Genomic DNA, 27,752 nt, shown 5'->3' on the forward strand with positions numbered 1-27,752 from the left:
ATGGGGTCTTGCTGGGCCTTTGGCCTCCTCCTCCTCCTCTTCTTCCTGCCACTGATGGGGGGAAATGCCCAGGACCCTGAGTATGGGGCTATGAGGCACCTATGGGACTGGGAGGGTGGGCTATGGGGTTGGGGGTGACCATGGGGCATCTGCGGGGCTGGTGGGGACTATGAAGGCCCTACAAGGTCTGTGAGAGACTATGGGGCAGCTAAGGGGCTGGGGAGGCTGTGAGACTGGTAGCAACGATGGGGCAGCTAAGGGGTTGGGGTGCTATGTAGCCCTGTAGGAACGGGGGGGGGGGGGGGGGATTACTGTGCACCAGTGTGACTGGAGGGGTTGGGTTTACAGGTCTGGGGCTGTATGGGGTTCCAATGGGATCTGGGTGGGGTTATGGACCCCTATGGGGACTGTGGCATCAGGGTGCTTATGGGGTCTATGAGGGACTGTGGGACACCTGTGGGACAGGGGAGGCTAAGAAGCAGCTCTGGGGCTGGTGGCAGCCATGGGTCAGGCAATGGCTCCCCCAGGCTCGTGCTGGTGGCTCCTCGGCGTGCGGCTCTCGGGACACCCCTGGGACTGCTGGTAGCAGCTGTGGGGCCGGTGACTGGGACAGTGACAGCGTGGCCTGAAGGCAGCCGTGGGGCAGGACCCTGTGCACCCCCGACCGCCTTCTCTCTTACATCTCACAATGACTTCAACCAGCTCCTGCACATTGAGGTACAGGGACATGGGGGCACTGGGGGCATGGGGGCACTGGGGGACATCCTTGTGGAGCACAAGGGCTCTGGGACATTCTCCATTTCCCTCTATATCCCCATGTCCCCCCCATGCTCCCCTATGTCTCCTGTGTCCCCAGTGTCCCCCATGTTCCTCCCTATCTTTCATGTCCCCCCATATCCCTCCATATCCCCCCTGCCATGTCCCCATTCCCCCCCTGTCCCCATGTTCCCTGCATCCCTCCATGTCTCCCCAATGTCCCCATGTCCTCTGCAGGTCACCCCGGCTCAGGCTGAGCGCTGTGGGGTGCTGCGGGCAGCCAGGGGCCGGGTGTTGCTCCTGGAGGCCCGGAGTGCCCAGTTGCCCCCCCCTGGCACCCGGCTGGTGCGGGTGGCCCTGGGGGGGTCCCGAGGCCACCTCATCATCCAGACTGACAAACCCCTCTACGCCCCCCGCCAGACAGGTGAGTCCCTACACTCCAGATCCATCCCAGATCTACCCCCCCCCCCCCATCCATCCCAATGTCCCCCATGCAGCCAAAGCCAAAAAAAATCCCCCAAATCCTTTCCAAATCCCCTAAATTTGTTCAGAATGCTCCCAACCCCCCAAATCTATCCCAAATCCACCCAATTTCCCCTTAAATCAACCCTTATCCCCCAAATCCACCCCTAATCTTCCTGATTCACCCAAATCAGCTCAAAACCTCCCAACCCCTCCAATTCATCCCAAATCCTCCCATTTCCATCCCATACACCCCTAATCCACCCAAATATCCCCAGATGCCCTCATTCATTCCCCATACAGCTCTCTGCATGTCTATATATCCCTTCTTGCACCACATACCCCTCCCTGACCTTCCCATATTCTATATTCTTCTACAACCCCCTGTACCTTTTATAGCTCCACGTGCCCCTACATATCGTTCTGCACCCCCATAGATATTTCTGCACCCCCTGCAGCCCATAGAGCTTCCTACAACCCCATAAACCCTGCATGTTCCCATATGGCCCTATGTCCGCAGTGCGCTTCCGTGTCTTCTCCATGGACCCTGAGCTGCAGCCAAATCCCGAACCCATCCTGGTCACCATCACGGTATGGGCCCTATGGGACTGTCGCTGTGGGCTGGCCCTATGGGGCTGGGACAGCCTATAGAGCTGGGGCTGTTGTGCTAGGGTAGCCCTATATGGGTTATGGTTGTGGAGCAACCCTATGAGGCTAGGGTGGCCCTATAAGGCTGGGGCTATGGGACAGCCCTAGAGGGCTGGGTTTTTGGGGCTGAGTGTGGGCCCTATACTCACTCTGTTCTCCCCAGAACCCTCTGGGGGCACGAGTGCGGGAGGGACAGCGGGTGCCCCTGGACACGGTGCTGAGTGACCAGTTGGTGCTGCCTGACATTGCCCTGTGAGTGGGGTGGGGGGGACTATGGGGCTGGGGGGGTTATGGGGCAGTAGGGGGACATGGGATGGTAGTGGGCTGTGGGGTGGTATGGGGGGATATGGGGCTGTGGGGTTATAGGGGGCTAGGGAGGGCTGTAGAGGTTTGTGGAGTGTTATGGGGGCTGTATTTTGGGGGTACTGGTGAGGCTTAGTTGTGCACAGTGGGGTGTCATGGGGCTACAAGGGGTTAGGGGCTATGGGGTCTATAGAAGGGCTATAGGTGCCTGGGGGTTATGGAGGCTGTAGGGAACTAAGAGCCATGGGGGTTAGAGGGGAATATGGGGGGCTACAGGCAGAGCTAAAGGGGGCTGCAGGCGAGCTGGAGGGGTGTGGCAACTATGGGGCTATTGGTGTACTATAGGGGTCATAAAGGGCTTATAGGGGACCACTGAGGCCATAAGGGCCATAAAGGGGCTATTGGAGACTATAGGGGTGATACTGGGGCCATGGGGGACAATAGAGGTTATAGGGGGGCTATGGGGTCTATTGGGGACCATAAGGGCTATAGGGGGCTAAAGCAGCTATAGGAGGCTATGAGGGGGGCTATAGGGGACCATAGGGGCTACAGGTGCCCCAATGTCCCCCAGGCCAGGGACATGGCACGTGCGGGCCCAGCTGGCGGCCAGCCCGGACACCAATGGCTCAGCTGCCTTTGAGGTGCGCAAGTACGGTGAGTGGGGGTTTGGGGGGAGGGAATGGGCCCCTGGCTGGCAACCAGTGCCGGCTCAGGGCTGCCCCTAATGTCTGCATCCTCCCAAAACCCCGCTGCTACCCCCAGCCCTGCCCGGCTTCGAGGTACGGATCCGCCCCGAACCACGCTTCGTGGTGCTGAGCAAGCCTGAGCTGGCCCCACTGCGCGTCCACCTCCACGTCCAGTATGAACACAACCCCCCCGAGACTCCCCAAACCCCCCCTTAAAGATACCCATGGGCTTCCCAATCCCCCCCCCCAAATCCCCAACTCCCCCATCCTCATGGTATCCCCCATGATATCCCCAATTCCCCCCCTCCAGGGCCCCCCAAATCCCCTCTGTGACTCCCAACAGCCCCCACAACCCCTCAAAGCTCCTCCAGGACCCCCCCAAAGCCCTTCTGGACCCCCCCCAGCCCTCCCCATCTCTCTCACCCCTCCCAGGACCCCAACCCCTTCCCATGAACCACCCACCCCAGGACTCCTTTTGGGCCTCCTCAGCCCCCCAGACCCTCCAAGGGACCCCACATCCCTCCTGATCCCCCTCAGCTGCCTCCCCTGCCCTTTTGGGCCTCCCCTAACCCCAACCGCCCCCTGACCCTGGATGACCTTTGCAGTCCTCCCCAACCCCCCTCCCCCGACCCTATTAACCTTTGGGGACCCCCTGGCCCCGCTGACCTCTGCGGACCCCCAGGTTCCCCGATGGGGCACCTGTGGGGGGCCACGCGCAGCTGCGCGTGGGGCTCCTCAACGCTGGGGGCCGAGGGGGACAATTCCTACGGGGACTGGAGCAGCAGAGCCGGGTGAGCATCACCCCAGGACCCCCGGGGGAAGACCCCAAATCCCCCCTACCCCTCCCATCCTTGGGACCCCCTAAATGCAGGCACGCCTCAATTCCCCATTCATTCCCTGGCCCCGCCCCTCGCTGCCGGCCCCGCCCACCGCTCCTGGCCCCGCCCACTGTTGCTAGGTGACCGAAGGCCACGCCTCCCTGGACGTGTCCCTGCTGGCCGTGGCCCGTGCCCTTGGTGTGGCGCTGCCCGACCTGCAGGGGGCGCGCCTGCGCCTGGCGGTCGCAGTGGTGGAGGCACAAGGTAGGGGCGGGGTTAGGGGCGGGGCTAGGGAGGAGGCAGGGCTTTGTGTGGGCAGAGGGCGTGGCTAGGAAACTGTGGGGGTGTGGCCAGGGTGGTGGGGGCGTGGCTGGGGTGGGCCACAAGGGACCGTGTCCCTGCGGGGCCACGGGTTCGAGTCTCCCCCCGGGCTGACCCCAGCGACACCGGGTGCAGGCGGGGAGCTGGTGGAGCAGGAGGCGACGGTGGCCCTGGTGGCCTCGCCCTGGGCCCTGGATCTGGCTGAGACGCCCCGGTTCTTCGTGCCGGGGGCCCCCTTCACCCTCCTGGTGAGCTCGTGGGAAATGTGCGAGCCCTCGCGCATGCTTGTGCAAAGCCGTGCGAGCCCTTGTGCTTGGCGGTGCGTGCTTGTGCACAGCTCTGCAAGCCCCCGTAGGTTGGTGGTGCATCCTTGTGCAGGATTGTGCATGGCCATGCAAGCCCTTCTGGGTGGTGGTGCATGCTTGTGCGTGCTTGTGCGAGGCCGTGCAAGGCCTGGGGAACACTCGTGCATGCTCTTGCAAGGGGGTGCACAGTTGTGCACACTTGTGCAAGGCTTTGTGCACATCCTGGTGTGAGCGCTACTCCCCACAGGGCCGGGTGCTGCATGCTGGGGGGGAGCCAGCCCCTGGCATCGGGGTGCGGGTGACAGTGGGGGTGACAGGGGCCACCTCCCCACCCCCCATCGAGTTTCGGGCTGACACCACTGGCGCCATCGTCATCCCCATCAATGTCCCCAGTGGAGCCACGGCCCTCGACCTCAGTGTGAGTGGGGACATGGGGACAAGGGGGCATGGGGGGACATGGGGATATGGGGAGACATGCAGAAATGGGGGGACATTGGGACATGGGAATATGGGGGCATGGGGACATGGGGGGACATTGGGACATGGGGACATGGGTAAATAGGGGTATAGGGACATAGGAGCATGGATGTATGAGGGCATGGGGGGACACAGGGGACATGGGGACATGAGAATATAGGGATAATGGGACAGGGGGACACGGAGGCCACAGGGACACGGGGGGACACGGGGAGCATGGGGTGCTGTGGGGGGCTGAAGGAGAAGGAAGGGGACCTGGCTGCCATGAGTGCTCTGGGTCCCCCCCCCCAGGTTGAAGCAGGGCAGGCAGATGGCCCCCCAGCCCAGGCGCAGATGACGGTGGCCCCAGTGGAAGCGGTTTCGGGGCGCTTCCTGCTTCTGGGGGGCCCGGGGGGACCCCTGCAACCTGGGGAGGTGCTGAGGCTGCAGCTGCGTGACCTGGGCCCCCCTCCGGCCCCCCGCCTCTTCCACGTGCTGGTGAGCCCCACACCCACACGACCCCTTGGCATCCACCCCCCCACTCAATGGGGACCCCCTGGGACCTCCCCAGGGACCTCTGCAAGCCCCCGGAGCCATGAGTGGGTGTGGGTGCATGATATGTACTGCGTGTGCATGTTGCAGGGTGCATGCACGTGTGTCACGCATGCATGTCATGCGTTGGGTTGCATGGTGCACGATGAACACTGTGTCACATGCGTGGTGCACGTCCCATGTGCAGATCCCGTGCGAATGGCATGCATTGCATGCTATGCGTGCATGTTGTCACATGTGCATGGCGTGCAGTGCATGTTATGCATGCATGCTGCCATGAGTGCATGTTGTGGGTTGCATGCTGCACGTTGCACGTGGTGTTGCACGCAAGTTGCATGTCCCACGTGCATGCTGTGTTGCATGTTGTGTGCACATGCTGTCAAGCATGCATCTGTGTTGCACGTGTGTGTGTGTTGCAGTGTGTTGTGAGTGCATGTTGCACACACCATCCTGCACGTGCATATCACGCACTGCATGCTGCATGTGCAACATTTGCATGCCACATGTTGCACGGGTGCCCCTTGCACCACCCCCGGGGGGCTCCTCGCTGACCACCCCCTGTCCCTTCTCCCCCTGTCCCCATGTCCCCACGCAGGCAGCGGCACGGGGGCGGCTGGTGGCAGCCCAGGCGGTGCAGCGGGGGACGGTGACGGAGGTGACGCTGCCAGTGACACCCGCCATGGTCCCGCGGCTCCGCGTCGTCGCCTTCTTCCAGGCTGGGGGGCAGCTGGTGGCAGGCAGCTGGGGGGCACCCGTGGTGGATTCCTGTGGCGACCAGGTGCTACTGGGGGCACTGGGATGTACTGGGAGTGGGGGGGGACTCGGAGCTGCTAGGGGTGCTGGGATGTACTGGGGGGAGGGGGCTAGGAGCTTCTGGGAGCACTGGGACATACTGGGAGCACAGGGGGGGGGCGGGGGGCAGCAGGGAGATCAGGAGCTGCTGGGGCAGTGGGAGCACTGGGGCTACTGGGAACGGCTGGGAGCACTGGGAGCACTGATAACAGCTGCAGTGCACTAAGAGCACCGGGGCAATGGGCACACACTGGGAGTTGAGGGGGGGCACTGGGAGCACTGGGAGCTGCCAATGCCCATACTGGTTCACACTGGAGTGGTGGGGCTGTGGCAGGTGCGGGTAGTGGTGCCCTCGCCAGGGCGCGACCTGCGTCCCCAGGCCTCCCTGACGGTGACGGTGACCACGGGGACCCCGACCACCGTGGCCCTGGGGGCCATCGACACAGCCGTGCTGGCGCTGGAGCCACGGCACCGCCTTGGCCCCACCAAGGTGACACCCCGAATCCCGCACCTTGCACCCCCAAAACCTGGGGACCCGCCTCCCCCTGCAAACCCAGCACCCCAAAGCCCCAAGTCCTGGTGACCCCCAACCCCCTATACCCTCGTCCCTAAACCTGATACCCCCAAACCTCACAGCCCCCCAGCCCTGGGGACCCCAAAACTCACTGTCCTAAAACCTGAATCCCAGCACCCCAATACTGAAAAAAAACAGCCCCCCCAACCCAGGGTCCCCAAAAACAAGCACCTGCCAAAAACACGGCACCCTAAAACCCCAAAGCAGTGAGGACACCAAACCCAGACCTCCCCCAAACCCCCCAAACCATGCACCTTGAAATCCAACACCCCAAAACCTCACACCCTTAAACCCCCCAAACCCAGGACTTCCAAATCCCTAAACCCTGGGAACCCCAAACCCAGCTCCCTAAAACCCCCAAACCTGGCACCCCAAACCCTCAGTAACACCAAAGCCCACCACCCCCCAAACCTGATGGTGATGCCCCAAATCCCTCTGCACCCCAAAACCCAGAACCCCAAGTCCCAGGGACCCTCAAAACTCCTCAGTCCCCTCTAAATCCCATGGACCCTCCTAGGATCCCCTAAACCCCTGGGACGCTTTGGTGATACCCTGTGGAAATGGGGCCCTGGGAATATGTTGGGGACATGTTGGGGACATGGGGTGATTCCACCCATGCCTTTCAGGTGAAGGCAGTTTTGGGTAGCAGCGATTTGGGGTGCAACCCTGGGGGGGGCCCCAATGTTGCTGGGATCTTCAGGGCTGCGGGACTTGTGCTGGGGATGGGGGGAGCTACCCCTCCCCTGGGGCCAGGTGAGTAGGGACGAGGACATGGGGGACATCGGAGGGTGCAGGGGACATAGGGGGACATGGGACATGGATGGGTTTGGGGGTACATGGAGGGGCACGGGGGGCATGAAGGACATGGGACAATGTGGGGGACGTGAGGGATATGGGAGGATATGGGGGACATTGGGGGACATGGGACATGGCAGGGACATGAGGATATAGGGGACATGGGGGTATGGGGGGGATATGGGGACATTGGGACAAAGGCATCATGGAGGACATGGCGTTATAGGAGCATGGAATGGGGAGGGACATGACACGGGGGACATGGGGACATTGTGACATGAAGACATGGGGGACACAGGGCTATATGGGGGGGGAACGTGGTGACATTGGGACATGGGGATAGGGGAGATGTGGGGACATAAGGAGTCATGGGGACCTGGGGGGCATGAGGAGATGGTGGCATTGGATGTCCCCCTCCCTAGGTCCTGGCTGTCCCCCGTCTCCTCCCCGCCAGCGGCGCTCGCTGGAGCTGCTGCAGCTGCTGGAGGAGAAGGGTGAGTGCTCAATGTCACCTTGTCCCTGTGTCACTGTGTCCCTGTGTCCCCCCACTGCCCTCCAGTCCCAGCCCCTCGCCCTGTCCCCCTCAGTGGTGGCTTTCAGCAGTGGTCTTGGCCCCATCCCTGTTCCCAGGTCCCCATCCCCATCCTTGTCCCCATCCCCATCCTTGTCCCCACATGCCATGGCCGTGGTGTCACCTGTGTCCCCATGTGTCTCTGTGGCATCACTCACATCCCCACACATCCCTGTGGTGTCACTTGTGTCCCCGTGTGTCTCCCTCGGTCATATTCATGGTGTTACCCACATGTCCCCATGCACCCCCATGTGTCCCCGTGGTGTCACAGATGTCCCCACATGTCCCCACTACATGTGGCATTGCCCATGTGTCCCAAAGGCTATGACCCCCATCCCCATGTGTCCCTGTGGTGTCACCCTGACCTGTCCCCATGTCCCCTTGTGTGTGTGTGTCCCCTGCACCAACACGTTCCCGCAGCGGGGCAGTGGCGGGGTGACCCAGCGACATGGCGCTGCTGCCGGGACGGGGCGACGGCGCTGCCAGTGCGGGCGACGTGTGACCAGCGGGGACAGCGGGTGACAACGGCCGGGGGGTGTCGTGACGCCTTCCTGCACTGCTGTGCCCTGGCCCGTGACTTGCGTCGGCGGGGACAGCCTGGGGGGTTGGCACGAGGTGAGCACGGGTGGTGGTGCGTGGGGACATCCCAGATTTGGGGTCCCCGTGGGTGGCAGGATGTGGGGACATCCTGGATGTGGGGACACTGCGGGTGGCAGTGCTTAAGGGCATGGGTTTCCCTGGGTCCTGCAGTGATGGAGGCGGCGCTGGAGCAGCAGCTGCTGGACGACGAGGAGGTGCCGACCCGGAGCTTCTTCCCCGAGAGCTGGCTGTGGCGCAGGGTCCCTGTCGATGGCTCCGTTCGGTGCGACTGCAGGGTCACCCCATGTCCCCTCAGCCCCATGTCCCTGTGTCCCCGTGTCCCTGTGTCCCACATCTCTGTGTCCCCAGGATGTCGGTGCTGCTCCCAGACTCCATCACCACCTGGGAGATTCAGGCTGTTGCCATCATCCCCGGCGTGGGTGAGTGTCACCACCTGCCTTGGTGGCCCCATGTGGTGGCTTCCCCCATGGTGACTTGTCCTGTCCATGTCCCCACACCCCATGGTATCCCCGTGTCACCCTTTCCTGCTGCCCCTGTCACTCCACAGTGACATGGCCACCCCATGTCATGCCACCATCCCTTGTTCCCCATGGTGTCCCCATGTCTCTACGGTGTCCCCATGTCTCCCATGTCCCCCCATGTTACCCATGTCCCCCCATATCAGCCCCACGTCCCCATGTCCCTATGCTGTCTCCATCTCCCCCATGTCTCCATGCCCCCCATGTCCCCCGTGTCCACGTGTGTGTGTCCCTGCCCCGTGGTGACGGGGCGCTTGCAGGGCTGTGTGTGGCTGTGCCCCAGCGGGTGACGGTGACACAGGACGTGCGCGTGGCCCTGCGGCTGCCCCCCAGCGCCCGACCCCGTGAGCAGCTGCAGCTCCAGCCCCTCATCCACAGCAGGCTGCCCCGCAGCATCAACGTGAGCTCCCCAAACCCTCCGGACACCCCATAGGCACCCTCTGCCCCACAGAAACTCCTTCTATCCTAGAGGTACCCCTTGTACCATAGATAACCCTGCTGCCCCATAGACAACCTCCTAACCCCATACATACCCACTGTACCATAGATACCCCTTTCCTTCCAACAGATACCCCAAAGATCACCCCTCTGCCCCATAGATATCCCTCTGTGCTCCCTGGACACCCCCTGCCCTACAGATGTCCCTTCTGCCCTATAGATAACCCCTGTGACACACAGATACCCCTCATGCCCCGTGCATCCTTTTGTACCCTTTTGACCCTTAGACACCTGCTGCCCCATAACCACCCTTAGCCCCTACCCATCCGGTGGCGGTGTGGGTGACAGTGATGGTGATGCAGGTGACAGTGACGCTGTCAGTGGCTGAGGGCATATGTGCGGCGCTGGATGGAGCCCCCCAGGACCTGGAATTGCCTCCTGGGGGGGCTATTGCTGTGCCCCTCACCTTGGTGGCCTTGCGCCCTGGGGACGTCCCCATCACTATCACCGCCCGCGGGCCCTGGGGGCTGAGTGACCGTGTCACCCACATCCTCCACGTCGAGGTGAGAATTGGAGGTGTGGCCCCTCTTGTCACCTGGATCCCTTCCTGGTCACCAGCGTCTCCTCCTGTGTCCCCTGGACACTGGGGTTCCCTCGGGGCTGGGGGACACCAGGTCCTTGGTGGCCCTGAATACTGGGGTCCCCTTAGGGCTTGAAGACACAGGATTCTTGGTGGCCTTGGGCTCTGTGGTCCCTTGAGGCTCAGGGACACCACGTCCTTGGTGGCCCTGCGCACTGGAGTTCCCTTGGTGCTTGGGGACATAGGGTCACTGGTGACCCTGGACGCCGGGGTCCCTTTGGTGCCTGGGGACACAGGGTCCCTACTGATGCTTGTTCCTGTAGCCCGAGGGTGAGCTGCACCTGGAGGAGACCAGCTACGTCCTGGACACCAACAGTCAGTCTGAGGACCCAAGGGTCCGGCCTGGGGACCCAGGTGACTGGGGGGACACACAGGGTTGTGGACCCCCTGATGCATTGTCCCTACAGACAAGCAGGGCAGGACCCTGGAGCTGCCAGGGGACGTCCCAGCCGAGATTGTCCCCGATGGGGATTTCAGCATGAGCATCCGCGTTACCGGTGTGCAGGGACATTGGGATGGGTGCTGGGGACATGGGGACGGGGGTACAGGGATGGAGTTATGGTGGGGACGTGGCGCTGGGTGGGGACATGGTGGTGGGGATGTGGTGGGCATCTGGTGGTGGGGACATGGGGACAAGTGGGGACATGGGGATGGGGACACCGGGTGGGGACATAGGGACCATGCAGACGTGGAGGTGGGGACATGGGAATGTGGGGATGGTGGGGACATAGGGATGTGGGGGTAGAGACATGGTGGGGACATGGGGACAGGGGACAAGTAGTGGGGATGGGGGAGGGAGACTTGGGGGCGGGCATTGGAAACATGGTGGGGCCACGGGGGGAGGGACAGAGGTATGTGGTGGTGGGGACAGGATGGACAGTGGGACACGGGGATAGGGTGGTGGGGACATTTGGTGTCCAGCCCTGATCATATCTCTGTCCTTGCCCCTGTGTGTCCCCATATTCATGTGTGTGGCCATGCCCCCATGTGTGTCCCCATGCCCCTATTTGTGTCCCTGTGCATGTCCCACGGGTGTCTGTGTCCCTTCATTCCCCCATGCCCACGTGCACATCCCCATGTCCCTGTGCATGTCCCCACGCACGTCCCCATGTCCCCCATGCACGTCCCCATGCCTGTCACCGTGTCTCCTGCCCTGCACAGGCCGGGTGCCGGGCTGGGCACTGCAGGGGGCTCTGGGGGTGAAGGGGACCCTGCTGCGGGCCCCCCGGGGCTGCGGGGAGCAGTCGCTGATGGTGCTGGCCCCTGCTGCTGCCACTCTGCGCTACCTGGACGAGAGTGAGGGGTGGGCGCAGCTGCCTGCTGGGCACCGCGAACGTGGCCTCAGCACCCTACAACGGGGTGAGCGGGGCATGGAGGCACTGAGGGGTTACAGTGCCCTTTGAGGGGGTTGCAATGCTCTGTGAGGGGGGCTGCAATGCGCTACGGGGTGTGCAATGCTCTATAGGGTATGTAATTAGGTGTGCAATGCTATAGGGTGGGTGTAATGCCTTATGGGGTGTGCAATGCTCTAAGGGGTGTGCAATGCCCTGCAGGGTGTGCAGTGCTATGTGGGGGATGCAGTGGGGTTTGCAATGCTCTGTGGGGTTGCAGCAGCGTGTGCAATGCTCTGGGAGGGTGCAGTGCCCTACAAGGGGGGGTGGAAGTGGTGACTTCCATGTCCCTAATGTCCCCCATGTCCCCACAGGCTTCGAGCGGGTGCAGAGCTTCCGCAAGAGCGACGGCTCCTACGGGGCCTGGCTGCACCGGGGCAGCAGCACCTGGTGAGGAGGGACGCGGGGACTTGGGGACATGTTGGAGGGGGACACGGGGACACGGTGGCAGCTGTCCTGGTGCAGGCTGACGGCGCTGGTGCTGCGCGTGATGGCCCTGTCCCGTCCCTACCTGCCGGTGGATGCCGATGGCCCCAGCGAGTCCCTGCGGTGGCTGCTGGGACAGCAGCGGCCAGACGGCGCCTTCGTGGAGCACGAGCCCGTGATACATCGCGAGATGCAGGTGGGTGGCCGCCGGCTGTCTCCTGTCCCCGTGCCACGTCCCTAGGTGACATCTTCCTGCTGGGACAACGCTCCTCTGTGATGTCCCCACGTGAGGGTCCTGCGCGATGTCCCCTTGCAATGTGCCTGTGCAAAGAGCCCGTGCAAGGCACTGTGCAGGGTTCCTGTGTCACTGCCCTATGCCATGTCCTCATGCCATGCCGTGTCCCCACCCAATGTCCCCGTGCAGTGTCCCTGTGCAATGTCCCCCCCATGCAATGTCCTCATGCAGCGTCTTTATGCAGTGTCCCTCTGCAATCCCCAAGCAAAGTCCCCACGCCATGTCCCCGTACAATGTCCCTATGCACCCTCCCACTGCAACCCCCCATGAGACCCTGTGTCACCCCCACCTGGCTGTCCCTGTGTCCCCAGGGCGGTGTTGGAGACCCAGGCCCGGAGGCCACTGTGTCCCTGACGGCCTTCGTGGTGGTGGCCCTGCACAGCACCCGCGTGCTCCTGCCCCCGGACAGCCCCGACCAGCAACTTCTGGTGTGTCCCCATCCCCTCCCCATGTCCCCTCCCCGTTTCCTCAATGCCCCCGTGTCCCCTTCTGGTCCTATGGGCGTCTTTGTGCATCCCTCATGTGTCCCCTGTGGTGTTCCCCTGTCTGTCCTTGCATGGTGTCCTCACTCTCCCATGTCCCCAAGTCCCGGTCCTGGGTGCCATCGCCTGTCCTCACACCCCTGTCATATCCCCCACGTCCCTCATGCCCCAATGTCCCCCAAGTGTCCCCCATGTCCTCATGCCCCCACATATCTCCATGTTCCCCATATGTCCCCACGTCCCTCAGTGTCCCCCCATACCCTTTGTGTCCCCAGTGTCCTCCATGTCCCCCCATGTCCCAGTGTCCTCACATCCCATGTCCTGGTGCCACAGGACAAGGCACTGTCCCAGGCATCCACCTTCCTGCGGGGCCACGTGGAGACGCTGGGGACCTTTGGGACAGCCATCACGGCCTACGCGCTGGCACTGGTGGACACCAGCCCCCCAGGGCCACAACCTGCTATGGAGCGCTTGCGTCGCCTGGCCCGCACGGCCCACGGTGAGCACACGGCAGGGTCCCCATGGGGTCACCCCAATGCCTGAGTCCCTAGAGGTTCGTGGCTTCAGAACAACTTTCTTCCCGTGAGTTGGTGGCACCTGGACACCTGGGTCCCCATGGGTTGGTGGCTCCTATACATTGGTTGGTGGCTCCTGGGTTCCTTCTCCCCATGGGGTGGTGGTTTTGGGTGCCCTGAGGCATTGATGACCCTGCCCATGGGCACTGTCCCTTGGCAGGAGGTCGGGCACAGTTCTGGCCAGCCGGGGGCCCTGCAGCCACCGTGGAGGCGACGGCCTACGGGCTCCTAGCGCTGCTGCAGAGCCACGATGTTGCCGGAGCCAGCCGGGCAGCCCAGTGGCTTCGTGAGCAAAGCAACTACGGCGGTGGCTTCCATTCCACCCAGGTGCCCGGGCGCTGGGGGCACTGGGACACTAGGGTCCCCTGAGGTGGGGGTATCTCGAGTGTCTGGGTCCCCTGGGACACCTGAGTGCCCTACGCTGGATGTGACCAGGACACCTGGGTGCTCAGGGGTGAGGGTGACCCAGATACTGGAGTATCCTGGAAACCCAGGATGCCTGGGTCACCTGGGGTGGGGGGGTGACATTTGGGTCCCCAGAGGTTGAGGATCTCATGGATAACTGTGTCACTTGTATGACTGGGTCCCCTGAGGTGGGGGTTTGGGGACTGTTAGCGTTAGGTCAGAGGTTGGACTCGATGATCTTGAGGTCTCTTCCAACCTAGAAATTCTGTGATTCTGTGATTCTGTGAAATATTTCGGTGTCCTGGACATCTGGGTGCTCTGGGACACCGGTGTGCTTTAGGTGGACGGTGACAAGACACCAAGGTCCCTAACCCATCTGGACTCCTGGACCCGCAGGACACGTTGGTGGCGCTGGAGGCACTGGCCCAGATGTGGCTACAATGGGGACGTGGGGCCAGATCTGGGCTCAACCTGGGGCTGTCCTGGCCGGGGGGGATCCGAGGAGGTCCTGGGGGCACCCAAGTGACACTGGAGCCTGGCCTGGAGCCGCTGGAGCAGGAGCTTCGGGTGGGTGTCGTGGAGGAACATGTATGGGGACAGGGCAGGGAGGACATGGAACACTGAGAATATGGGGGGACATATGGGGACATGGAAGACATGAGTGATGTGTGGACATGAGGAACATATGAGGACATGGTTTGGGGGACATATGGGGTCATGAAGGACATGGGGACATGGAAGACATGGGGAGACATGCAGACTTGAGGGATATATGGGAATCAGGTTTGGGGAACATGGTAGGACGCGGAGAGGGGGACGCAAGTAGACATGGGGCGTTGGCGTCCCCTGTTCCTTGCTTTGACCCCATATTCCTCCACACCCCCATGTCCCCCAGGTGCCCTTGGGCAGCCCAGTGACGGTGAAGGTGGAGGGACACGGCGAGGGGACCCTCACGGTGAGTGGCTGGGCCTGGACACCGCCCCCGGTGACTGGCCTGGTCCTGGGTACCGCCTACGCTCACCGCTGTCCCCAGGTCCTGCGCCAGTTCCGCCTGATGTCGCCCCCCAACGCCACCTGCCAGGGGCTGGGCCTAGAGGTGGCCATCACCGGCCCCATCATCTATCAAGGTGAGGCCACGCCCACACTGGCCCCACCCACCGAGGCCACACCCCCACTAGCCCCTCCCCCTCCCTGCAAGACCTGGCCTTTCAAGTAGCTGCCTCCTGCAGATGAAGAGGACTACGAGGACTATGAGGAGGAGGAGGAGCTTGAGGGGAGGGCGGAGCCTCCAGAAGGGGTGGGGCCTGCAGGAGGGGCGGGGCTTGCAGAGGCCGCCGCCCCCCTGAGCCCCATGGCCTTGTGGGATGCCCGGCAGAGGCAGCGGCGGGATGTGCGTGACCCAGGCCGCGAGGTCGCCTTCCTGGTCTGCTTCTGGTGAGAGGCGGGACTTCCTGTCCCTGGGGCGGGGGGACTTCCTGTGTCAGCGGGGTTTGTGGGCAGGACTTCCTCTTCCACCCTCAGGCCAAGGCTTCCGCTTCCTAATGGCGGGACTTCCTGCTGGGCCGGGTCTGACAGGGTTGGACTTCCTGTGGCTGCAGGAAGTTGGGGGCAAGACTTCCTGCTAGGCCAGGTCTGACAGGGTTGGACTTCCTGTGACTAGAGGAAGTTGGGGGCAGGACTTCCTGCTAGGCCAGGTCTGAGAGGGTTGGATTTCCTGTGACTAGAGGAAGTTGGGGGCAGGACTTCCTGCTAGGCCAGGTCTGACAGGGTTGGACTTCCTGTGGCTGCAGGAAGTTGGGGGCAAGACTTCCTGCTAGGCCAAATCTGAGAGAGTTGGACTTCCTGTGGCTGCAGGAAGTTGGGGGCAAGATTTCCTGCTAGGCCTGGTCTGAAAGATTTGGACTTCCTGTGGCTGAAGGAAGTTGGGGGCAGGATTTCCTGCTACGCCAGGTCTGAGAGGGTTGGACTTCCTGTGACTGCAGGAAGTTGGGGGCAAGACTTCCTGCTAGGCCCAGTCTGACAGGGTTGGACTTCCTGTGACTGCAGGAAGTTGGGGATAGGATTTCCTGCTAGGCCGGGTCTGTGAGGGTTGGACTTCCTGTGGCTGCAGGAAGTTGGGAGCAAGACTTCCTGCTAGACTGGTTCTCTAAGGGATTAACTTCCTGTTGCTGCCGGAAATTGATGGTGGGACTTCCTGCTAGGCCTGGTCTGTGATGGCGGGACTTCCTGTGGCTGCCCGAAATCAGGGGCATCAGAGGGAGCTTCTCATTTTGGCCACAGTTATGGGAGATACTTCCTATTTCCATGTTACTGTGGGCCCACCAGTAGGGGGCGGTACTTCCTGGTGGTCCTGGCCTGTGAGTGGAGTGGGTGGGACTTCCTGCTTGGCCCATGCACAAGGGTGTGACTTCCTGTTTCCCTGGGGTTTTGGTGGTCTACTGGGGTGGGACTTCCTGTTCTGCCTCATGGCCCCACCCCCTGATGGGCGGGGCTTGGATGTAGGCGGGGCCCAGGTGCAGGGCTGGCAGGAATGGCTGTGGTCGAGGTCTCCCTGCTCAGCGGCTTCCGGCCCCACCGGCCTGACCTGGACAAGGTGGGGGGAACTTTGGTCCCCTTGGTGGTTGCGGGGGGCACGGTGGGGGGCGGTAGCGGGGAATGGGAGTTTTGGGGGGGTGTTGGGGTGGGGAGGTGTAGAGGGGTGTAAGGGTGATGAGTGGCAGGGATTTGGGGAGAGTTGGGGCCTGGGGGTGTTGGGATTTGGGGGTGTTGAATTTTGGGGGTGTAAGGGTGGTGAGGGGTGGTTTGTTGGGGCTTCGGGAGAGTTGGGATTTGGAGGCGTTGCGATTTGGGTCTGTTGGGACTTGAGGGTTTGGGGAGAGTTGGGACTTGGGGTGCTGGAATTTGGGGTTTTGGGGTTTGGGGACATGGTGTTGAGGTTTGAGGGTGTAAGGCTGGTGGGTGGTGGGTTATTGGGGTTTGGGGAGAGTCAGGTCATTGGGCATGCGATGTGGGGGTTGTTGGGCCACGGTAGTGCTCGGGGGTTGGGATGTGGGGGCGTTGGGGTGGGGGCGTGTTGGGGTGCTGGGGTGCCAGTGTCTTCCCTCTAGCTGCGGGACGTGGTTGATCGCTGGATAAGCCACTACGAGCTCGACGGGGCCCGGCTGGTGCTGTACCTGGATGAGGTGGGGGGCACAGGAGGTCGGAGAGCTCTGGGGGACAATGGGGGGGGTGGCTGGGAGGGACTGGGGGCAGTGGGGAAATGGGGATGGGAGAGGGACAGTGTCCCCATGTCCCCCTGTATCCCCACGTTCCCTATGCCACCCTATATCCCCAATGTCCCCGTGGATCCCCATGTCCCTACCTGCCCCCTTGTTTCCCCACGTCCCCCCTGTACCGCGATTCCTCTCCGTATTCCCCGTGTCCCCAGGTCCCCCCCCAGCGCCAGTGTCTCAGCTTCGGGGCAACACAGGACGTGGCTGTGGGGCAGCTCCAGCCCGCCATGGCGGTCATCTATGACTACTACGAGCCAGGTGGGCGGGGCCTCCGTGGGTGGAGCCCGGGGAGGGGGCGTGTCTGTTCAGACCCCGCCTTCTGCCCCACCCAGCTCGGCGCTGCACCGTCTTCTACAGCGCCCCCCGCAGGAGCAGCGCTGTGGCCACCCTCTGCTCCCCGAAAGTCTGCGAATGCGCACAAGGTGGGCCCCACGTCCCCCAGACCCAGGGGACCCCCCCACCCAAGGGACCCCCCACTTTCTGGACCTCATCACCACACAGTCCTGGGGACCCCCACACTGGGTCCCCCCTCCACGCACTTCCGTGGGGTTCAAGGGAGCAGCTGGGGTTTGGGGGGGGGGGGTAACGGTGGGGTTCAGGAGACACCGGGGCAATGGGGGGGACGTGGGGTCCTGGGAAATGGAGGAACACGGGGACGTGGAGGACATGGAGAGAACTCGAAAGCAGGTATCGTGGTGCGGGGGGAGGAGAGCTAGGATTTGGGGGGTGTCCTGTTGATGTGAGGGAGTCGTGTTGATTTGGGGGGGAACCCTGGTATATGAGGGGGGTGGATGCTGGGGGCTCCAGGGTTTCACCTAGCCGTATCCCCCAAGGTGGGTGTCCCCGGGCCCAAAGGGGGACGGAGGAGCTGACGGCCGACGATCGCCTTGACTTCGCCTGCTACAGCCCCCGCGTTGACTATGGTGAACCCCCAAAACTGCCTACACCCCCAAAGTGTCTGCACCCCTAACCAGCTGCACCCTGAACTCCACCGTAACCCCCCAAAACCCCTCCTTCAACCCCAGTTTCCACCCTGAACCCCAGTTGTCCCCCCTGACACCCAAGCTTCTGCTGCGCCCCTGTAACGCTTGGCACCCATAACCCTGTTGGGCTGCACCCTTTATGGGGACACGCCCTGGACCCCATAACCCCTGTGGTCTCCACGACTCCCGTGACCCCCATGACCCTCATGGTCTGCCCCTTCCCCAGCAATGGTGGTTCAGGTGTTGACCAAAAATGAGGTCGGAGCGTTTGTGGGGTTCGAGACGGAAATCCAGGAGGTTCTGCTGATGGGTGAGATTGCGCAGACTGGGAGGTACTGGGAGGGACAGGGGGTGAGATTGGGGGGAACTAGGAGGTGCTTTTTGGGGAGACTGGGAGGGACTGGGAGCACTGGGAAGGAATGAAGGCTGAAACTGGGAGAGACTGAGGGTTGAAACTGGGAGAACTAAGTGTGGTAGAGGTTGGGTGGGTATACTGGGAGGACAGGGAGAGACTGGGGTGTGAGACTGTGGGGTATTGGGTTATAGTGGGCCAAACTGGGATGGCCCTAGGCTGCATGGTGTTGGGGGCTGGGCCATATTGTGGGAAAATGGGTAGACTGGGGTATAATGGGAGGCACTGGATGTCCACAAGCACAACGTAGAGAAATCTTGAGTCATAATTGAGGGTACTGGGTTAGACTGGGCCATGCTGGGGTGGTCAAGGGCTGTAACTGGGTGTGGCTGGGCCATGCTGTGGGGCACTGGGATGTACTGGGCAATATTAGGGTGGCACTGGGCTGTACAGTGAGGACTCTCAGCTGTACTGGAAGAACCTGAGAGTACACTGGGCCATACTGGGAAAACCCAGGCAGAGCAGGCTGCGCGCTGCACTGCAGAGTACTGGTGCATACTGGTGCAGGGCAGGATACAGCGGCGGCCCCTGGGGAACGGCGGCGGATACTGGTGAGGGAGAGCTGCACCCTGCGCCTGCGCTCCCCCAACACCTACCTGGTGATGGGGCTGGACGGGGGGACACGGGACCCCCAAGGACGGTGAGAAGGGGGCTGAGACCCCCTATATCCCCATAGACCTATGACCCTGTGTCCCCTCATGGCTCCCATATGTCCCTTTGCCCACCCCGCGTACCCACGTCTCCCTGTAGTTTTGTGTGCTGCTGTGTCCTCGTGCCTCAGTGTCCCCGTGCCTTCCTGTCCCCCATGTCCTCTCATATCTTTTTGCCCACCCTATGTCCCCCCCATGTCCTTGTATGTCCCTGTGTCCCCATGCCTCTGTGTCCCTCTTGTCTCCATGACCCCATGTCCCCATGTCCTCCACGCCCCCATGCCTCATGACCCCAAGCTGTCCCTCCTGTCTCCATGACCCCATGTCCTTGTGACCCCATGTCCCAGCGTCCCCATGACCCCCATGTGACCACAACCACCATGTCCCTCCATGTCCCTATGCCCCTGTCCCCCTCCCCATCCCAATGCCCCCAATGTCTCTTTGCCACCTATATCCCCCATGTACCAGTGTATCCCCAGTGTCCCCATGTCCCGTTGCCTTCCTGTCCCTGACCCCGTGTCCCTGTCCCTAGCCCCCAGTACTTACTGAGCCCCCAGTCATGGGTGGAAGAGGTGCCATCCCCTGCCCGCTGTGGGGCCACACGGCTGCGGAGGCGCTGTGCCCAGCTGCAGGACTTCCGCAACCGCCTTGGCCAGCTGGGCTGCCAGCTGTGAGCCGGGGACACGTGGTCCCGCTGGAGGACACCCATGCTGGGGCCAACTGGGAGCAACTGGGATTTACTGGGAGCAACTGGGACCACACTGGGAACAACTCAGACTGCACTGGGTGCAACTGGGGCCCTATCTGGATCAATTGGGGTCAACTGGAAATAAACTAGTGTCAACTGAGACCGTGCTGAGATCAACTGGAACCATGCTGAGGCCAGCTGGGAGAAACTAGGAACTTCTAGGGCCAACTGGGAGCAATGGGGACCATGCTGGGGGACATGGGAGCTTGTAGGACCATACTGGGGACACTGGGAGCTTCAGGCAGCACACTGAGGGAATCTGGGCCCATGCTGGGGTCAATTATCCCTTTTAGTGGATGAGGGAAAGGATGTGGATGTTGTTTACTGGAACTGTGTTGGGTCAAATAAACCCACACGTGGGTCAACGGAGAGCAACTTGTACCTGCAGGGGGCAGCTGGGAGCCACTGGGACAATTAGGATCAATCGGCTATAAACTGGGAGCAAATGAGACCATGGTGGGGCAAACCGTAAGCGAATGCAACCAGCTGCTGGCATACTGGGCATGCTGGGACCACGATGGCACAAACAGAGAGCATCTGGGACCAAACTGGGGGCAACTAGCTCAATGCTATAGCCAAATGGGAGCAACTCAGTTCATGCTGGGAGCAACTATGACTGCACTGGGGACCACTGGGAGCAACTGGGATTTGCTGGTGGCAGCCAGGAGCATCTGGGACCATGTAGGGGACAGAGTTGGGATTAACTGGGAGTCACTGAATCCATGCTGGGGTCATAGAGTCATAGAATATCCTGAGTTGGAAGGGACCCACCATAATCATCAAATCCACCTCCTGGTTCTACATAAGACCACCCAAAAATCAGGCCCTACACCTTGAGCTGCAGCAGGCTCAGGGTTGTGGCCACGTCCCTGGGGAACCTGTTCCTGTTCCCGACCACTCTGTTGGTGACGAGCCTTTTCTGAACAGCCAGCCTGAGCCTGCCCCGCAGCACCTCCATGCCGTTCCCTTGGGCCCTGTCGCTGGCCCCACAAAGATGGTGAGGGGCCTAGAGGGGAAGATATATGATGAGCAGCTGAGGTCACTGGGCCTGTTCAGCCTGGAAAAGAGGAGGCTGAGGGGAGGCCTCATCGTGGTCTACAGCTTCCTCACAAGGGTGAGTGAAGGCACAGGCACCAATCTCTTCTTTTTAGTGACTGGTGATAGGATCCATGGGTATGGTGTCAAGCTGAGGCAGGGGAGATTCAGGCTAGACATCAGGAAAAGGTTCTTTGCCGAGAGGGTTGTTGCACACTGACAAGCTTGGGAAGAGAGGGAAGAGAGTGATTGTGAAGGAGCAGCAGAGACAAAGTGCTATAGACTGACTGCAAACCTCATTGTCCCATTCCCCTGCGCTGCTCGGGGGGAGGAGGAGGTGGAAGAAGGTGGATGAGGGGAAGGTATCTCTGGTTTGTTTTCTTTACTTCTAACTTTTCCAGCTTGTTAGTAATGGGTAATAAATTTCTTTAATCTCTCTATGGTGAGTCTGTTTTGCCCATGATGATAATTATTGTGTGATCTCCTGGTCCTCATTTCAATCCTTGAGCCCTTTTCATCGCATTTTCTCCCCCTTTCCCTTTGAGGAGGGGGAGTGAGAGAGCAGTTGTTGGAGCTCAGCTGCCCACCTAAGTAAAACCACCACGCATGATGACCTCAGCCAGTTCTCTTAGTACTCTGGGATGAATCCCATCATGCCCTATAGTCTTGTATGCATTCATCTGGAGCAGCAAATCCAACAGAAATTCGGGGTTTGTTGGGACTTTAGTATTCCTGCAGTCACTGTCCTCCAGCTCAGGGCACCTGGGATGCCACAGCCCATCATCAGTGTTGAAGGCAAAGAAAGCATTAAACATCTCCGTGAAGTCGACGACCCTGTTTGAGCATCCCCATCAAGGAACAGACCAATGTTTTCTCTAATCCTACTTTTGCTGTTAAGATAGTTTAAAAAAAAATAATAATCCATTGTATTGCCCCTCACAGTACTGTCCAGGTTCAACTCAAATTGAGCTTTGGCCATACGAATTTTCTCTCTACAAAGGCAAACAGTACCTCTGTAGTCCTTCCATAATGCCTGAAATCTCTTCCAGCAGACAGAAACTTTCTTTATTCACCTAAGCTCTAGAAGAAGGTCCCTGCCCATCTGAGCCAACCTTCTGCCATGGCTGCTTTACTGGGGCCGGGATCGGGGCTGGCACTTTGCCTTCAGCACCCTGGGCAAAGGGTGGCAGCTCTGGGCTCGGCACCCAGCCATGCCCCATTCCCTGCAGCCTCCAATCCTCATCAGGTCTGCTCTGCCATCTCTACACATTCTCCCATTGCTAACTGATTCCTTTTAAGATGGTTGGAGATGAATGAGTTTAGACAGTGTTTTTTCCTGGAGCTCTGCAGCCCTGCGGAGCACCTCAGACACTCAGACACAGCCCCAGGGGCGGAGCTACTCCAGGAGGGTTATTGCAGCCAGGAAACGAGCAAAGGTTGGGAAAGTTGGGCGGAGCCTTGTACTTTCTGCAGCTCTGCTGGGTGCTGTGAAGTAGTCCCTCCTGGTGGGGCTCCCTGGGAGAAGAACCCCTGGGGGGCTGTCTGCCCCCCTGGGGACCTCTCTCTGAGATGGGGCTCCCCTGGGGCTGCGGCCACCCCAGCCTCACCGGCCATGCCAGGGGACTCATGACTTTCCTCATCACTCTGCTCCTCCTTCGCCTAGGCTCAGGTAGGATCCTGTGGGGCTGCTGGGGGCTCTCCCCCCTGTCCATGCAGACATGCTGCTGCGGGACAGGGGAGCGGCTGTGGGAAAGGGGGGACTGGAGCCCACAGCTCGCCCGTGCTGGGTTTCACTTTCACTTTGGTTCTTTCATGCAATATGGCTGCTACCTTCCTGCCCTTTCTGTGTCCTTCACCTGCCCGAATGCTGCAGAGAGGGCTCCCACTCCAAGCACACCTCCTTCTCCTGCACGTCCTCCCTCTCCCTCTCCTGTTTCCCCAGTGGTTTCCAATGGGATATGGGGGACGCAGCACGCACCAACTCACGCACAGCTCACCCTTTGTCACTCACTGACCCCGAATTTACGATGGCAAAATCTCACTGCCTCTCTGTGCCCTTCTCCATTGCTCAGCCCAGCTCAGAGTGGAGGGACCAGGCCACCCTGTCACTGCCACCGTGGGGCAGGATGTCGTGCTGCCCTGCCACTTGTCCCCTCAACGCGATGCTCGCACCTTGGAGGTCAGGTGGATCCGGAATGATTTCTCTGAGACAGTGCACCACTACCGCAATGGAGAGGACCTGTACGGGGAGCAGATGGAGGCATATGCCGGGAGGACAGAGTTGTCCAGAGATGGTCTCTCTGCTGGAAGCCTGGACTTGCAAATCACGGGGCTGAGACCCTCTGATGATGGCCTGTACGTCTGCACTGTGGAAGATGGTCATGCTTATAAGGAAGCCATTGTGGAGCTGGAGGTGTCAGGTTAGTGTCTGGGGTGATGCTTCCAGGGCAGACTTTACATGCCCTTTGAATGTTCCAGCTGTTTCACAGCATGGAGCATGCCAATGGATGTGGAGGTAATATTTGGGGAGAGAGCTCCCTGGATACTTTTGTCAGTTTTCACTGGTGTCTTTGAAGACAATAATCATAATATTGTGAGGGCACTGGGCACAGGGTGCTGAGCAGCACCTTCAGCTGTGTCAGCGATGGGACCAAACAGCACACAGGGAGAGTCGCAGAGTCCTCTGAGCAGCCGGACGTTTGCTTTACTTTTGCTTTCTGTGCTGGGGGAGACCTGAGACATCGTCAAGAAGTCTCACGGTCTTCTTGAACTAGCACGGCTTGGTGCACAGACACTGCCTGGAGGTGCTGGATCTCAGCACCTGGGTGTTATGGACAACATGGGGTAACTGACGTTGTGCAGCCCTTCCGTCTGTTTCTAGCACCAGCCAGGGTGGATTGGGGTGACGGTGGGTGCATGGAGCACCTGGAACAAGAGCCACTGGTGCCGTAGGCTGTGCTAAGCTCTGTCTGTCTTGGGAGCAGATGGGGTCTTTGCCTTCAAATGAATCCCTCCCCAAGTCAAGCCCCAGACACACACTCTTCCCTCAGCCACAGGCACTGACCCCCACCTCTCCCTGGGGGGCTACGAGGCCGGAGGCGTCCGGGTGCTGTGTCGATCGGCCGGCTGGTACCCGCTGCCGCAGCTGCTGTGGAGGGATGCTCGCAGGCAGCACCTGCCCTCGGTCTCCCAGACACATTCCCAGGACCAGGAGGGGTTCTTTGAAATCGAAGGCGCCGTCATCGTGACTGGGAATGAGGAGGGGCCCTTGTCCTGCATGGTCAGGAGCAGCCGCCTCCAGCAGGAGCGGGAATCATCCCTGCACATCGCAGGTACAAATGGCACAGCCAGGATGAGGTGTTCCTGGCCCCTGCACTTCTCCTGAGCTGGCAGAAGTCTGGGTCTTGCTTTTCTAATCCCAGCCATGTAAACGTTGCCCTTTTCCTGGTGCCTTTTCTCAGCTCCCTTCTTCCACAATGCCCAGCCCTGGAAGGTTGCTCTGGCTCTGGTCCTCGTGCTTTTGGCTGTGTCCATTGGCCTCGGTGTTTATCTCTTTCAAAAGCAAGGTAAGCTGGCAGCGCAGGGATGGAGCGGAGGGAGGTGTTCTGCAGGGACCCCCCTGGGTCTGGAGCAAGGGGCCTTGGGTGGGAGGCCAGGGAGCATGGCTGCAGCGTGGGGCTGGTGGCAAGGCGCAGCCCCCCTGCACATGTTCCCACCCAGCAACCAAGCTGCTCTGCTCACCACCTCTTCCTCCGCCTTTGCTTTTCAGCGGCACAGAGCCGAGAGCAGGGAGAGTCCTTGCAGTCCCTGCCCCCAGCCCCTGGGGAAGTGGTGTCCCTGCGGGAGGGCCTGGTCTGGGTGGGCTCTGGGGGCTTGTGTGCTGGTGGCTCGGGGGTGCTGCAGGAGCAGCTGGAGCCTGGGGTGGGAGTGGGGAGTGCTGGGGCTGGGGCTGCCCTGGGCACGGGACAGGGCCGGGATGGCTGAAAGGAACGGGGATCAAGGTGGGGATGGGAAGCGAGCTGTGGGGCTGCCCTGCTCTTCTCTGACACTTCTGGGACAGGGACGTCCTCCCCTGTCCCCCTTCACTTTCCGTTGTGTTTTGGTGGCACAGTGCAGTGAGCTGCACAAGTGTCTGTCCTTAATGCTACAAGTCTTGCAAAAAGCTGGTCCTCGGTCCTTGTTAGTCTGGTTGCTGCAAGTCTGGGAGCAAGGTGCTCTGTGCCCATGCATGAGAGCAAAAAAATTGGGGGTCTAGCCATGGCAGCAGCAATGGGGTGAAAGTCTCTCCACTCTGACCATTCATTCCTTTTGCTTTTCTATAGCAGTGAAAAAGGATGCAAAGCTGTTTAAGTCTCCTTCCGCAAAGAGAAGGCATTTGGTGTCTTCCCACAAGCATACTCCCCTCTGACCTTACATTGCTTTTGTTTTTCTTTTTCTTTTCCAGGGAAACAAGCTGCAGAGATAGGTGAGTGTCCATCCCTGAACTGGAAGAATTTGAAGTATAGACAGTGGGTGAGAATTTTTTTCCCTCTTATCATGCATTCCTTATGCTTTTCTTTTCCAGAGGAAAAAGATGCAAGACTGGGTGAGTCTCTATTCCTCCCCCCAACTGAAGGAATTTGGCGTCTTTGGTTTGTAGAAGTCATTGTTGATAAACTGACTCCTCTCATCGATGCATTCCTTTTCTATTTTGTTTGTAGATGAACAAGCTGCAGAGTTGGGTAAGTCTCCCGGTGCTGAAGCCCAAGGGCAACACCAAGGCAATGTGCAGGGTTGGGTGGGCAGCTGGGACAGAGCAGCCCAGGGCTGGCCCCTCACCCTGCCCACACCCACTGGGCACCAGCCATGGCTGTGACCAGCTCTCCCCTCTCCTTCCAGCATGGAGAAGGTGTCTGCTGCCTCAAAATAGAGGTAGGTGTGTACTGGGTTCCCTCTGAGTTGCTTCTCCTGCCCTTGCTTGGGCACGTTCAGGAGCCAAGAGGTGCCCCATCTCCTGCCCTGTGGGGCAGCTCCTGGCCCCGAGCTGGGGAAAGCCTGCCCAGGGCTGAGCTCTGCCCCTGATGGCCTGGCTCCTTCTGTCCCTGCAGTGAAGGTGACCCTGGATCCACACACGGCTCATCCCCGGCTCGTCCTCTCTCAGGACAACAGCAGTGTGAGATGGGAAAGTAAATGGCAGCAGGTGCCCAGCGCCCCGGAGAGATTTGACACTAGATGCTGTGTTCTGGGCCGTGAGGAGTTCAGAGAGGGGAGGCACTGCTGGTTGGTGGAGGTGGAGGGAGAGCAGATAAAGTATTCACGTTGGGCTGTGGGGGTGGCCAGGGGATCTGTGAAGAGAAAGGGGTATTGCAAAAGGAGCCCTGAAGGAGGGATCTGGGCTGTGCAGTACTATGAGGGGCAGCTCAAGTCTCTCACATCTACTCCCACCCCCTTGTCCCTGTCCCCTGTCCCCACAAGGATCTGGGTCTGTCTGGACTGTACCCAGCAGCAGGTGTCTTTTATCAACGCTGACAATGGGGTCGAGATCTTCACTTTCACAGCAGCCTCCTTCAATGGGGAGAGCATCCGCCCCTGGTTCCAGTTGTGGACATGGGGAATTCAACTGTGCCTGAGGGACAGCACCCCCCAGACCCTGTCCCCAGCCCTGGGGGCCTCCTGCCCTTCTCCAGCCACTCATCGAACACCTCTCCTTGGTACTGCAGGAGCAGCACAAGAATGAGGGGCAGTGGGGCCAGGGGCTGCTCCTTTATTCCTCCCTGCTGCTGGAGGAGGGCTGGGATGCTGCAAGCAGGGGCCAGGCCCCTTGCAGCCCCTGGGCTCTGCCCTGCACGCAGCTCCTGTGCTGGGGCACAAGCCCTGCTGGCACCCACGGGTCTCACCCTGCCTCTGAGCCCCAGCGGGCAGCACAGGGGCTGCAGCAGCTCTCCACGCTCCTCTCCCCTCTGCTTGCACTGCTTGCAGACCCCAGGGCAAGGGATGTGGTCACCGTGTGCTGCTGGCCATTGCAGGCCACCTTTGCCTCCTAGTTTGGGGTTGATTTTTGCTCTGTGCCTGGTGCTGAGCCTGAGCAGCCTGTGGGGGCTCTTTGTTCTCTCCTCTGGAGTATATGTATCCAAGGCCCAGCAGGAGCAGGACTTTGTCAAATAAAGTTTTGCACAGGAAGATGGAGTCTGGCAGTGGCATTTCCTGGGTGCTTTGTGTCCTGAGGCCTTGCTGCCTGGGAAGACATCTTGCAGCACACCGTCTCCTTGGTGTTGGTCCTGGGAGTCAGAGCCAGGAGGAACCAAAGCTCCAGCTGCCCCCAGTTCCCCAGCTGGTGCCACGAACCCACTTGTCCCAGTTGGGTCATGGCCCTGCCCTGGAGCCACCCAAAGAGCTTACAGCCTCCCATCACACAGGCTCTGCAGAGGGTATGCCCACAGGAAGCATCACCGGCTCCTGGAAGTCCTCCTGGAAGTCCTCCAAGGTGCTCTCAGCCTTCAGCCCTAGATCACAGAATCAAAGAAAAGCCCCAGTTGGAGGAAACCCAACAGGACCATCCAGTCCATCTCCTGGCCCCACACGAACCACCCAAAAATCAGACCCTGTGCCTGAGAGCCCTCTCCAAATGCTCCTTGAGCTGCAGCAGGCTTGGGGCCATGGCCACGTGCCTGGGGAACCTGTTCCTGTGCCCGACCACCCTCTTGGTGAAGAACCTTTTCCAAACAGCCCACCTGACCCCACCCAGTGGCAGCTCCATGCTGTTCCCTCAAGCCCTGTTGCTGTCCCCAGAGAGCAGAGCCCCTCCGCTCCCCTCATGAGGAAGATGTGGGCCGCCACGAGGCCTCCCCTGCATCTCCTCTGCTC

General features: G+C 60.7%; 2 protein-coding genes across 2 annotated transcripts; both read left to right on the forward strand.

Annotated features, from left to right (window-relative positions):
- Window positions 1-20,993, forward strand: LOC309889137 (complement C4-like; the record flags this gene model as incomplete). The annotated part of the gene is made up of 41 exons (XM_082781854.1): window positions 1-80; window positions 528-717; window positions 994-1,180; window positions 1,739-1,809; window positions 2,030-2,118; window positions 2,741-2,823; window positions 2,932-3,028; window positions 3,538-3,646; window positions 3,814-3,937; window positions 4,130-4,242; window positions 4,547-4,717; window positions 5,068-5,253; window positions 5,903-6,085; window positions 6,434-6,589; window positions 7,300-7,426; window positions 7,891-7,962; window positions 8,460-8,654; window positions 8,790-8,901; window positions 8,988-9,058; window positions 9,418-9,557; window positions 9,958-10,158; window positions 10,499-10,550; window positions 10,643-10,732; window positions 11,397-11,594; window positions 11,941-12,016; window positions 12,092-12,248; window positions 12,659-12,775; window positions 13,163-13,328; window positions 13,565-13,731; window positions 14,206-14,376; window positions 14,705-14,764; window positions 14,843-14,936; window positions 15,039-15,243; window positions 16,312-16,402; window positions 16,917-16,991; window positions 17,237-17,339; window positions 17,414-17,503; window positions 17,915-18,004; window positions 18,291-18,374; window positions 18,984-19,116; window positions 19,659-20,993. 41 exons carry the CDS (start codon window positions 1-3, stop codon window positions 19,798-19,800), a joined length of 5,118 nt encoding a protein of 1,705 aa, XP_082637980.1. The 3' UTR covers window positions 19,801-20,993.
- A 1,465-nt stretch (window positions 20,994-22,458) lies between these two features.
- Window positions 22,459-27,172, forward strand: LOC309889159 (butyrophilin subfamily 1 member A1-like). The gene is made up of 7 exons (XM_082781901.1): window positions 22,459-22,578; window positions 22,982-23,329; window positions 25,354-25,374; window positions 25,474-25,494; window positions 25,610-25,630; window positions 25,788-25,820; window positions 25,997-27,172. Exons 1-7 carry the CDS (start codon window positions 22,479-22,481, stop codon window positions 26,623-26,625), a joined length of 1,173 nt encoding a protein of 390 aa, XP_082638027.1. The 5' UTR covers window positions 22,459-22,478; the 3' UTR covers window positions 26,626-27,172.
- The last annotated feature ends 580 nt before the right edge of the window (window positions 27,173-27,752 follow it).

Source organism: Aythya marila (genome assembly GCF_965140915.1).
Source record: "Aythya marila genome assembly, chromosome: 33".
Taxonomy (NCBI): Eukaryota; Metazoa; Chordata; class Aves; order Anseriformes; family Anatidae; genus Aythya; species Aythya marila.

Bases quoted from the DNA above. Each gene is read 5' to 3' on its own strand.
- LOC309889159 (XM_082781901.1), top strand. From the start codon at position 22,479: ATGGGGCTCCCCTGGGGCTGCGGCCACCCCAGCCTCACCGGCCATGCC. The intron at 22,579-22,981 runs GTAGGATCCTGT...TCCATTGCTCAG, and splicing joins CCTCCTTCGCCTAGGCTCAG to CCCAGCTCAGAGTGGAGGGA. The intron at 25,495-25,609 runs GTGAGTCTCTAT...TTTTGTTTGTAG, and splicing joins GGAAAAAGATGCAAGACTGG to ATGAACAAGCTGCAGAGTTG.